The sequence below is a fragment of the Oryctolagus cuniculus genome, chromosome 2 (genome assembly GCF_051225735.1).
Source record: "Oryctolagus cuniculus isolate XC-2025 breed Fujian yellow rabbit chromosome 2, ASM5122573v1, whole genome shotgun sequence".
Lineage (NCBI taxonomy): Eukaryota > Metazoa > Chordata > Mammalia > Lagomorpha > Leporidae > Oryctolagus > Oryctolagus cuniculus.
Window position 1 is genome coordinate 193098944 of NC_142868.1, and position 12913 is coordinate 193111856.

The 12913-nt window shown below is 46.4% G+C and overlaps 1 protein-coding gene across 1 annotated transcript; it reads right to left on the minus strand.

The window, feature by feature from the left end:
* Positions 1–7446: 7446 nt before the first annotated feature.
* On the minus strand, positions 7447–11810 carry LRATD1 (LRAT domain containing 1). Its single transcript, XM_002710064.6, has 2 exons — positions 11565–11810; positions 7447–10660 (listed from the first exon to the last, which is right to left on the minus strand). Exon 2 carries the CDS (start codon positions 10622–10624, stop codon positions 9743–9745), a length of 882 nt encoding a protein of 293 aa, XP_002710110.2. The 5' UTR covers positions 10625–10660; positions 11565–11810; the 3' UTR covers positions 7447–9742.
* Positions 11811–12913: the final 1103 nt, after the last annotated feature.

Consider the following 12913-nt stretch of genomic DNA (forward strand, 5'->3'; position numbering starts at 1 on the left):
CATGCAGGTGCAGGGCCCAAGCACTTGGGCCATCCTCCACTGCCTTCCCAGGCCACAGCAGAGAGCTGGACTGGAAGAGGAGCAACCAGGACAGAATCTGGCGCCCCAACCAGGACTAGAACCTGGGGTGCCAGCAATGCAGGCGGAGGATTAGGAAAAAGAGCGTTTTTAAAGTGTGGAGGAGGAGAAAAGAATGTAGTAGACACATGAAATGGAAATGTAGCAGACAAGAGAAATAGCGGGAGAAAAGGCATACATTGACAAGGCTTGTGGAGGAAGGTAAGTGCCCCATACAGATGATGTCCAGCAAGAATTCTCTGCCTTGGAGCGAGATGAGAAACTTCAGAGGTGAGAGGTGAAGGTTTCAGGTGAGCCTGGGGGTGAGGAAGCAGACTCTGTGTGTTGTGGAGGAGCCTGGATTTGTATCTCGTCTGTTATAGAAAGCCCCAAAGATTTTAAAGAAGTCACACTGGCAGAACACATTGGGTTTAGAGCATTTATTTTGTTGGTCTGTAGAGGATGGAGTAACTACTTCTGTTCCTGCTTTCTTGTATAGATCCTGTCTTATAAAATTACACACAAATAAACCAGATGCACACAAGGGGCACTGATTTCTGAAATCAGAACAGTGAGTCTGTGTAATGAAAAATCTCCTCTACTGTCTTCTCTGGAAATTGCTCTCTGGGAAAAAGCAATGTCTCACCAGAACTCCTATTTGCCTGGATTTCTAATCCCAAATTAGTAATAATATTTCATTCTAAAGAAGTACTCCATTCTTGACATTTGACACTTTTTACCTTAACAGGGTATTATGACTTAAAATCCTAAATTAAAATGGCTTTTCTTAGACACTGACAACCATTACCATGACCCAAACCGATTAAACTCTGTTAAAGGCCCAGAGGTATGCTGAGAATAATAGCTTCCTGGAACAGTGTGGGATCCTTCTCCAAGGAGCTCCAGGGAAAATATCAAATATGAAAATACACACACGCACATATATATATATATGTTATAAGACATTTATATAGTTACATTTTTTAGTGCTCAAATGCATTTAAAATTATCCTTGCTGTTCAAATTGCCTGGAGGTCCAAAGTTACCCATCAAAGAAGCTGTTTTTCTGCTGCTCCCCCTGCTGGAAGGGCAGGCAAAGTGATATATTTTTTCCTTCCTTTCACATGTGCCCTGGGTGGCAGGTGTAGGGATAGTTGCTTGGTGATAAGACTAGGAGGAGAAATTCTACTTTCCAAAGTGTGAGCGGTGCTTGGATTCGCAACAGAATCTTTCCATCCTGAATGAACATCTCTAGTGCTCTTGGGCCCATTTACTGAAGTGGCTCATATGGGGTCTATCTTGTTTCATCTTTGTTGTAAATCAATCTTCATTATTTTGCCTTCTAACTTGGCGACTCTTAAAAGTATCTCACCTTGGTAGAATTAAATTACCAAGAGAAGAAAAACCTGTGTTCCCATCATAATAACACTTATAAAGTTGACTAATGAAGTAATGTTTCTACCATTGTACACAGGGCAGAGAAAACTTTTAAGCTGTGTATGGCTAATCACCCATCATGTGTGGTGTAATAACATGCAATGTTAATTCCTCAGCATTACAGCATATTTTCTAAATAGAAATTGATTTTCTATCTGTGGTTCTTAGGGAGAATCACAATACATTAATATATATTTTAGCTCATTTCTACCTTGGTTAGGCTCAGAGAGAACACTTACTGAGAAGCCCGTCTTCCTCTTGCCTTGTTCTTTCAGTCATTCAATAGACTCTAACTGAGGGCCTTTTGTAAGTGCTTGACTTTTCAGCTACAAAAATGAGTAGGTCACAGAGCTTTCCCAACGGACCCAATAAGCCTAGTGAGAGACAGGTGTACAGGATATGCACAGTAAAGGAGAGGGAGAGGGGGTGGTACAAACAGCACAAAGTGGGTATGCAGAAGAAAATGACTAAAGCCACCTCAGAGCGTAGTGTGGAATGCAGTTGCAAAGAATGACGACCAAAATTACTGCTCGGGAATTGACTGGCAACCAGATAAAGGGGACAGTGTAGAAAGTATCTGAAGCATGAATGAAAATTACATGTTCTGCAGTGTCCTGTGTGGTCCTGGTAAAAGCTGAGAGCTGAAGTAAAGGCAGCTAGGAGAACATGGGCAGACCATGAATGACTATGACTGGCCCACTAAGGAGCTGACCTTTACTTGTGAGTGATGGGTCTGTATTTACAAAGATCACTATTGCTGCAGGTGTCTGAATACAGGAACTAGAGGGCTAGAGACAGTAGAGGAAGCTGTGGGACTAGCCTGTGTGAAAAGGGACTCCAGATTGGGGTATACATGAGTAGCATAGAGTATTTCTAACCATATCTATGGAAGTGTCCATCATTTCCCCAGATAAAGGCAGGTGAGTCCTGTAAACACAGCCAAAAGAGTATAAGAATATAGAAACATCAAACACCTATCCATAGACACACACTGACACTTTCACGTACATGCACACACCGTCACCTCTCAGTGATCACAGGCCCTGTCAAATCTTCCTTCTGTGGCTTCTCCTGAACTCTACGCTTGCTCTTGAACCTGTATCTGGCTTTGGCCTGAAAGAACAAGGAGGCACCTGAGGAGGCCTCACTGCGGTGGGTAGAGGTTGTATCCTTAATGTGTCAACTCTAAAATAATCAGGAGATGCTCTGGCTTCTTCGAGATGATAAACTTTTCCCTGAATGGGGTTGGCAAGTAACACACTGGAGCAGACATGCAGTCACATCTGAGTATCAAGGAAACAGATGATTTTTCATAGAAGCATGTCCTAAATGTTCCATAGCATATGCTTATCCTAAAGCAGTTGTTTGCCGTTTACCTGAAGTTCTAACGTAAATGACTGTCTTGTATTTCGATTTGCTAAATCTGATAACCCTAGCCTTGCCTCACTCTTTCTCCAACCTAGTGCCCTATTCCCTAACACCTCCCACCCCTCCCACTGACCCCACTGGTAGATATTTCCACTGAGAAGCAAAAGGCAGCACAAAATAAAGTGTGTAGGTTACTGGGAGATGTATTGCAATGTCATTGTTAGAGTGATCAGCTGATCTGCTCATTGCCCTGAACAACCTGAAATGCATACCAGCCAGTGGGCTTGGTACGGAGCAAGCAGCTGTGATTGAATTTGGAATAATCTAATTCCCAAAGCAAATATCAGAATACTTATAATAAAGAAGCCCTCAAGTTTCCCATTGTGATAAAAGCAGAACATTAATGTCTACATCATGGAATGATGGCAAGAATTCTCTTAGGAAGCAGAGAGGCAGTCCTCATATGATTTTTTTCTACATTTCAGGACACTGAATGGTGAGCTCAAGTGAACTCCTGAAGCATTTATTCTGTGCATGAAATTGAGGACATTGGCTCTATCACATCTAATATTTTATAAGCATCTACTCTTTGGGTGAAATTAAGTTCAGAATTTTTGTTTATATGAAAAGGAACTGGATTATATAAAAACAACAGGCATAGCAATTATTTTGATATTTTATTACATAGTTGAGTTATGTTTATTTAGAAAAACACCCATGACCAAACCCCATCAGATCTGATTTTCCCAGAGAGATAAGTGCATATTCTAATAAGTCTTTTCCTACATACCGGAAAAATTTTCTTAGCAAGAGCTACAATAAATTTCCTTCTGAAGGAATCATCTTGTGATTTCATGCAAGAAAAATATCTCCTTGAAGTGAATGAGATGAAGTTGTGAGAAGTTATAGTCAGAATTACTAGTTTGCTTTCCTCTTTCTGACCAAATGACATTTCATATTTTTCCTGGATTCTTTGATAATCTTATTTTTTTCTAGCAGCCAACTAAATATTCTGAATGTCCTTTAATGGAAATCAATCAACCTGAAAGCTCATAAATTGTTATTTCATGAGCTTCTGGGATGGGAAACTCTGCTAAATTCACTTACAGAAACTTCTTTAGGTCCTGCCATGTAGACAAGTCAAATGCTGGACTTTCTGATTTTCTTGGTTAGAAATTGAAATCAGTGAAGCATTGCATGGAGAGCTGCTACAGTCTCAAATTTATGAAGCCCTACTATGGGCCTTGCTCTATCAGTCATCCGCTCATAAAGCCCATGGCATGCAGATGCATCCATCTGGGGGTTCTGCCAGTGAACACAGAAATCACAGGACTCACCCTCAGCTACATGGGCAGGAAAAACTTTTCCCCAACATGACCAGATACATAAGAATTCTCTTCTATTTCACATTCAAATGAGGTAAATAAACAATCTCAAAGGTAAATTCTGAGTTATGAAATCAAGGGGATTTTTTTTAATTATTACTGTTGAAAAGTAGGATCTTAGCTTTTTAAAAAACTTTCCTCAGTTAGAATGGAGAGTGGTTACTCCCTGTTGAAAAGCTGATTCGCTCATTATAGCATCTCATAACCTCCCCACTTCATCCTGCTTCTTACTTTTCAATTACTTCTAATCTTTGCAGCTTTCCTTCACGTCTTACCATTTTAGTTAGAACAACCAGAAACCCGTTCTTTCAAAAGTGAGACTAAAATCACCTGCGCAAAGCTCATGTTTTCTTCTTTTTGTTTGTGCTTGGTGTTATGCATTGCTGTTTGTTGTCCAGTTACTCATCAACCATTATGACCCATAGAGCTTTTCTTCTTATTGTAGATCTCAAGCCACTTTAATTGTTCTGATACAGTATGTATTTTTCTGTGTGCGAGTATGTGTATGTGTCTGAAAGAAATGATTGCTTGTTATAGGCACAAAACAGGTCTTCAAATAGTTCATGGAAAATATTAAGACCACGCATGGATTTCAAAAAAATCTTTTTGCACCAAATAAATTTCCTACTTCATTCCATTTTTCCACAAACGTTCTGAAATAATCTGGTATGTGTGTTTATGGATATATGTAGCATCTTTGTAAATTGCGTATGTATGTGTATCTATACATATATACATATACATAAATGTATAAACATATATTCAGATAGAGAACTTCAAAGAGTTCATGCAAAATGCATTTTATGAAAAATTGTGATGGATTTCAAAAATTTTTGCAACAAAACTTTCAATTTCCTTTTCTACACTTTTCAATGTGCCTTGTAAATACATATCATATGGAGATTCCACCAATAGCTATAGTTTATTTATTTATTTATTTATTTATTTTTATTTTTTGACAGGCAGTTAGACATTGAGAAAGAGAGAGGCAGAGAGAAAAGTCTTCCTTTTTTCCGTTGGTTCACCCCCCAAGTGGCGGCTATGGCCGGTGCATTGCAGCCTGCTCGCTATGCCAATCCGAAGCCAAGAGCCAGGTGCTTCCTCCTGGTCTCCCATGCGGGTGCAAGGCCCTAGGACCTGGGCCATCCTCCACTGCATTCCCGGGCCATAGCAGAAAGCTGGACTGGAAGAGGAGCAACCAGGACAGAATCTGGCGCCCCAACCAGGACTAGAACCTGGGATGCCGGCGCCACAGGTGGAGGATTAGCCTAGTGAGCCCTGGCGCCAGCCAATAGCTATAGTTTTAAACACGGATCAGTTGATGTGGGTCATGGATAATTCTCTTACTACAACTATTCATGTTTCAAGAAACATGCTATCATGTGGGTAGCAAATCATCTCTGAAAGCTAAACACTAACTAGATTATCATCATTTGCTTAAAAAGAGAAAGTAGGAAGCTTTGAAGATAAGCCTGTGGATGAAAGAGAATTAGGTCGCGCTATTATGATGTGCAATTCAGTGTGAACTTTTCACTGAAATTTGACCCTATTGCCTTCATTAGATGACTTAAGACATTTAACTCTTAAGGGTGTTGAATGTATAACACACAAAAAAATAATCTAATATGGTGATATTTGAAGACTGTTTGGATATACTTGCTATTCAAGTAATTCATTATTTTGTAAACACCAAGAACATGTTTTTCTGGAAAAGGAAAATCATTCAAACACTGGTGTTCACCACAGAAACATGACATATGGGGAAGATACACATGGAAATTTTTAAAAATCTAGGCACATCATGTAACATCAGTGACCTTATAGCAGTTTTGTGTATGATGTTCTAATGTGGCACAGCATTTTTCTGACTATAGGTTAATATATATTACTCCTTTTATTAAAATACTGTTATGACAAGGACTTAAATGTAAATATTGAGTTATTTATATATATATATATCAATTTGATTCACTAATATACTTTTGTTAAACAATAAATACATAAATGAATCTATAAATTCTATTTTTTTTTTCTGTAAAGAAAGTATACACTTTGGGAATGACAAGTTTTCAGGACAAGTTTTGCTTAAAGTATTCCCAGCCCTCCCCCTCTTTATTTATTTCTTTAAAAAACAAAATATATATCCAAGCACACTTAGAAATAAAAATACCAGTGTTTTTATGTTTTAAAGTAGCAGTTTGCTTTTCAGTATCACTGCCTACAAGTGGAGGGAGATGCAGTATAAGGATCTGTGCCTTCCACCCCGAGCAGGTGAGACCTAACCTCCAGTGTAGCCACAGTCAACATCATGGAAGTTACTGGGGAGCTTCAATCTCTTGAGGACAAATGGAACCAAACCTAAATTCTTGACCCTTATTAAAATGTGAGGAGACTTTTGGCTTAATTTCTAGAATTCTGATAAAATCCATAAATATTGCATTCACCCATGATAAAAACCGAGTATGCCCATGCCATCTGCAAAGAGCATTTTCACCTTCGTGGTTTCACTAGTCATTAATAATGCCCTAACACTGTACACCTTTTCCAGGATAATAGATAATACCTTGCTTATATGAGCCTACCTTAAAAAAACCCATAGGAAAATGAAATTAAAAGATAAGTTTATTTTGGTGCAAAAAATTTGAAATATATGCATAGTTTTTTCATGAACCTTGTGAATACCTCCTCCTACACATTGGCTCTCTGAGATTATTGCATGAAAGTAAATTTTTTTTCATTATGATTAAGAAGTACCCTTGTATCCTCTCCATAATGCACAATCATTAGAATTACTCTTCCATTGGTTATTAACACTGACTAGAGGATAATAAGTGATTAATTCAACAGGAATATGGGAAACCTTCAAATCTTTCTAGTTCCTTTTCCAACCAGTGTTTTATTGCTATGAATCTGTAGAAGCGTTATAATCAACCAAATCCAGAATGCACCAGTATAATATGAATGCTATTTTAACTACCAAGTTATTATTTTTTTTAATTACCACTCCAGTCTCCACAAGTGTAAAGCCAATAAGCCATTTCTCTGTTAGAGTGACCCTCTTCATGAGAGAGAAATCAGATTATGTGCCATCAGAGAAAATAAACCTTGGTTTAGGTGTGATCGAAACTGACTCGTTTCTTTTGCCAAGTCCCAGTCTTTGAGTGACAAGTGGAAGACAAAATGTCAAGAAGGAGTCCTGTTGAAACAAGTGCTTAGGATGGTGTTTAATACAGCAGGGAACCAAGATACAGGAAAGAATGTGAAGCATGTAGTTACAACAAAGAACTTCGGTTTATGATCTGCCAGCTGTTATTTGAAAGGGGAATAAATCAGGGAAGTAAATGACTTTCGGTTCTCCATACATGCAAAGGTAAGTTAGTTATTACAAAAGTTTTGCGGCTGTATGTGCTGAAAGAAAAGCATATGCATTTAAACATTTTCTAAAAATAAATCACTCAGTAGGCTTAAGAAAAATACTTTAGTTCATATTTCATTGATCTGACCTTTTGATTCAAGATCAGGGAATAAATCTAGGATGAAAACTAAAAATCAAAACAGAAATGAATCTTCTACCATGGAAAAGGCATTTCCAGTCAGCTAACCTCGACTAGTTTTTATTGCATTATTTTTGAAATGCCAAGAAACTGGCTTTGGCTGTAGTGGTTGCTGTCCAACTAAATCACACCTGTCAATATGCAGTTGTTTGCAGCAATTAGCTCAACACCATTGTCTGACAAAGTCCCTTGGAAGAGATGTAAATGCTATAGGGGTCTCACACACTAAATCAAGTAACAATCAGGCTGATGCTGCCACCAAAGCAGAGAAGTTTGCACATCCTTGCAGAAGGAAGGAGGTTCTCACAGCCTTAGTTTTTGGCAAAACACACACTGTCCTGATCCTACAAGCTCTTCCCTGTTTTCAGGAATGCACTGTGGGACTAGCTCAAGAGAGGGCAGGAAGCCACCAACTCTTCCATTTCTTCTCAAGGAGATCAGGAGGAGAGGAAGAAAAATGGAAATACAAATATAAAATGATAATGATACACAACATGGAGAAACATCATGGAACCTGCTAGCAATTTCCACCAAAGCAGTAAACCCTCTATCAGACAGGAATTCAGTACAACACACACATAACCAACTCCACCATTACTAGGGCTGCTGTTTAAAGCCAAAAACAAAACAAAACAACAATAACAAAACAAAAACAAAAACAAAAACCCTACAACATCCCAAAACAGAATTCTCATAGGATTTGAGAAAAATAGAGTGAAAAGGCAATGTTAGCTAAGCTCTTAGCTAAATCCACTCTTAATGGCCCCCAGTATTTCAACTATCATGGATTAAAGCCATGAAAATAAAAATTTCAATTTGAAATTTTATTAGCATGTTGCTAAAATGGTCAATAAAAACATCAACACGATAGGCTTGGTTGACATAGTTGGAAAACTGCTCTCTCATTTGTAAAACTTTGTATTTCCACTTCCCCGAGTTCTAGGATTTTTATGCTAGGAAAAGCCAAACTAAATATACTGGCTATGGTGCTGTAAGAATGCTGGTTTTCTGGAATGTTGCCATGTTCTCTCCCTCCCTCTCCTCCAACCCCTTTAAAAATAGGACTATTTTGGAAATTCAGCAGCCCAAGGAGGTGGCAGTGGAGGGTCAGAACGATAAGCGCCCTTCTGCACACATTCCCCTTCCTGGACACCAGGTGCGCCCTCTCCGTTTCCCGGGCGGGGCCCTCTCTCCTCACCAAATTAGCTGCGCCATTTTCCTCCCGGGACCGGGAAGGCTTCCCTGCTGCCAAGCGGGGACACTCACGGGCAAATGCAGGTGGGGGTGGCGCTCGCTTCTCCTCGGTGGAGAGAGCAGGATGAAGACTCTGCCTGGCTCAGCCCGGAGCCTGGAACACAAGGTCTCTGACCTGGGGCTGGAGAGCTGGAAAAGTCCAGGCAGCCTCAGGATAAGCAGGGTCTCCAAGTGCTCTCTTGTGGAATTACTCACAAGTGCACAAGGGACGGGCTCGGTTTCTTGGAAATCCTGCGATCCAGGGAAACAGCAGCAGCGGAGCCGCACTGTGCCCGGAAGAGACCAGGTCTCGCCTCGCCTGGGTCGCGGTGTGCGCGCTTGGGGCGGCGACGGCCAGCTTTTCAGCAAAGGGTGCTTTCCCTGTCGGACGAAGTCACTGACCACTGACTCGCGGGGAAAGGTCACGTCACTGACCCCCTGAGCCCCGTTCCCTCTGTCCCCCTTATAACTCCAGGGAAAGGCTCCCGCTGGGTCCACCCACCCCGTCCCCACCACCAGGGCTCTGGGCCAGGCGCGCGCGCCCTTCGGCCCCGAGGTCAGTTCCTGAGGCTCCCTGCCAGTGGCCGAGAGGTGCTGGGGTGCAGCCAGGGCCCGCGCGCGCGAGGGAGCAGGCTTGGAGAGTCCGGGTGCGGGGGCGGGAAGGGAGCGGGGCGCGGGGAGACAGCGGGGCAGGCGGCCCCCGGGCAGCTACTCCTTCTCCTCCACCAGGTCAGCAAGCTCCTGGAGCACGCGCAGGCGGCCGCTGGCATCGATGCGGCGCTTCTCTCGGATGAGGTCTTCCAGGCTGTGGAACCTGGCGGTGTGCACTTTGTTCTCGCCCAGGTGCACCTTGAGATAGTACTGCTGCTGCGCGGGCTGCGTGCCGGCCGGCACCTCCCCGCCCGCCTTGAACTCCCGCTTGCCGAAGCGGCACCAGGCGGCGAAGCTCTCCGAGTTCGTCCAGCAGATCTCCTCCGTCTTGAGGCCCAGGTGGCCGCAGGCGTTCTGCACCACCAGCTCGGCCACCAGCGGGCGGTAGCGGTACCAGCTATTCACCACCCGGCCCACGTTGGCCGCGCCCGCCTCGTACAGGCTGTCCTGGCGGATCTCGCCTTGGTGCAGGTGGATGATCTGCCCGCCGCCCACGTAGACGGCCCAGTGCGGGGCGGGCGCGGGCGGCTCCGGCGCCGGCTGCAGCCACAGCAGCTCCAGCAGGTCGCCCGGCTCGCAGAGCGCTGGCAGCGCGGTGACGGCGTAGACGCTCAGGTCGGCGCCCTGCGGGCCGCCGCTCACTTTGGAAAAGATGCATTCCTGGCCCCGGAAGGCGGAGAACTGAGTCTCGTTGAGGAGCAGCTGGTGCAGCAGGTGGTGGTGGTGGTGGCGGCTGGGGCTGTCTGGGCAGGGGGTGCAGCCTGGGGGCGCCTTCACGCCGAACTTGTCAGGCTGCCCTCGTTCGTCCAGGTCCTCCTCCTCATCCGAGAAGAAGTAGGCGACCCCGACCCGCAGCTCGTCCTTTTCGATCCCGGACGGGTCTCCCGTGGGCAACTCGCTGTAGTTGAGGTGGGTGATGCGGTCCAGTTGGTTGCCCATCAATGACGAGGCGAGGCGAGGGCCAGGAGCCGGGATCTGCGGGAGCGGAGGAGAGGCAGAGACACTGTCAGAGTCGGGGCGTCCCCTCCAAGACCGGTAGGGCCCCTCCCGCCCGCCCCCGCGCGGGAGTCACCTGCGCCAAGGCCTCCCTGGGGGCGGGGCGGGGGAGCAGAGGAGGCCCCCCCAATCGGCCGGGCGCGAGCTCGCGCCACTATTCAGCCTCCGGACTCTATCCCAGAGCCCGGACCAACTCCCACAAGAGACAACGCTGGAGAGCGTGCGAAGTCCCAGTGCGGAGCCGCGAGGGAGACAGACCCTTGAAAAGGGTCGCGAGGGGAGTGGGAGGGAGAGGGGCCGCCCGAGGCCAGGGAGAACTCTCGGCTCACCTTGCTGCCCCCTCCCTCTGGAGCCCACCGCCCAGCTTTGCGCCTGGCAGCGGATCGCACAAGGGCCATCCGACACGTTCGCAGGCATTCCCTGGACCCCAGCGTGGATCCGCACACTTGGAGCCCAGGCAGAGAGCGGCTGGAACACTGGTGTGGCCATGCCACACACATCCACAATGACAAACCTTCCCGACGACGACGCGCCGGCACGCCGAGACCCACACAATTGGAGCCCACGCTTGCTGGCTCGCCGTGCATGGAGCAGCCCGCACCCGGGCACACCTGCCCACACAGCCAGGTGCACTCTGCCCTTTATTACTCTTGCCGTCTCCCCGGCAGAACCCATCGGCCCGAGCTAGGGCGAGGCTGCTCTGTCTAAAATAACCTAACAAAGAGGCAGAGGGAGAACTAGTGCAGGGCACTAGTGAGGGGGTGGTGTGGAGAGATCCGCTTTCAGCCAAAAGGCCCCTCGGTCTCCTACCCAGTACAGGATCCAAGAAAAAGAACAAAAACCAAAACCCATTTCCAAGGCAAAGACTGCTGCTTCTCCGTACCGGTGATTTCCCTGCTCCCGATACCCAAACTCCTTTAAAGTCTCCTTGTCCCCATGGGTGCTGCGAAGGCGGCGGCGGCGAGTGGGTCCTGGGCGACGCGTGGGGCTGTGGCTGCGCTCGGTCCCACGCAACCGATCGGTGCGGTGCCAGGCGCGGTGCCGGTGCGCCTGGGGTCTACGCTGGCTGGGGCGCCAGCACCACCGAGGAAGTCCTGGCTGCACTCTGCTTTCCCACCGCCGCGCCGACGACTCTAAGTAGCCAGAACAGCCGGTTCCAGGGCCCCGCCCCGTGGCAAGCTCATTGGTTGGGGCGGGTGTCCAGGCGCTGTCAGTCTGCGCCGGAGCCGGCGGGGAGCAGGGGCGGGTCCCCAGCTCGCTCCGCCCTGCCCTGCCCCCCATCGTGGACCGGAGCGCGCGCCGCCCCCGGGGAGCGGAGGTGTGAGCGCCGGCGGGGAGCGCGCGAGGGGCGCGGCGTTCCTGCAGCCCCCCAGCTCCTCCACGCTGACTGGAGTCGAGCGAAAGGTCCTCCAGCGTTCCTGGAGGGCAGATTCCCGCAAGGACGCCGAGTGTGGGGGTGGAGAAGAAACCCCAGTGCCCCCAGGCGCGGCCCAGACATTACGGGCGGCCCGGGACAGGGAACCACATTGTGGGCTGCGGGCACCTGGAGCCCTGCGAGGACCGCTGGAGCCTCTGTTTCTTGGGGTGCATGGGCTGGACCTGGGTGCCTATACCCTTTTCCTGCCCAGCAGGAACATCCTTGAAATTGCGCCTGACCCAAATGAAGCTGCTGACCCAGCGCTGGCGCTAGGTTTGAAAGCCAAGCGCGTTTTCAGATGCGTGCCCCAGGTCTCAGCGCTGGCCTGGGCCCCTCCTTGGCTGTGCCCATGGTTTTGGCTTTTGGTTTGCTATGAAAGGGTGCCTGACAAATGCTGACAGTAGGACATGAAAATGTTTTCCAGTCTCTTGAATTGTCATTACCAAGGGAATTTTGTTTTGTTTGTGGGGGAAGAAGGACGTCCAGCAGTAATTAATGATTGCATTTCTGGATGGGGAGCTAATGAGTGAGTGTGCCCTGGATATTGGATGCTGAAAATGAATTTCTTGCTTAGGAAGTTCTAGACCAACAGTTTCAAAAAGCGTGTAACAAAAGCCTTGTGGTTCTACTCCTAATGCTACTGGACTCCAACAGCTTTTGTAACACGTCTTCTCTCTCCCCCAGGGAGAACTAGATGTTTTCTTTTCATGCCTTCTGGGTAGCTGGTGCAAACTCAGAACCCTTCCTCATTTAAAAAAAAATTTTTTTAATAAACTTGTGTTGGCTGCTTGTATATAGGATGTGCTCAATAGATA

Excerpts from the sequence above, each read along its gene's own strand:
- LRATD1 (XM_002710064.6), bottom strand. The coding sequence starts at position 10,624 with ATGGGCAACCAACTGGACCGCATCACCCACCTCAACTACAGCGAGTTG.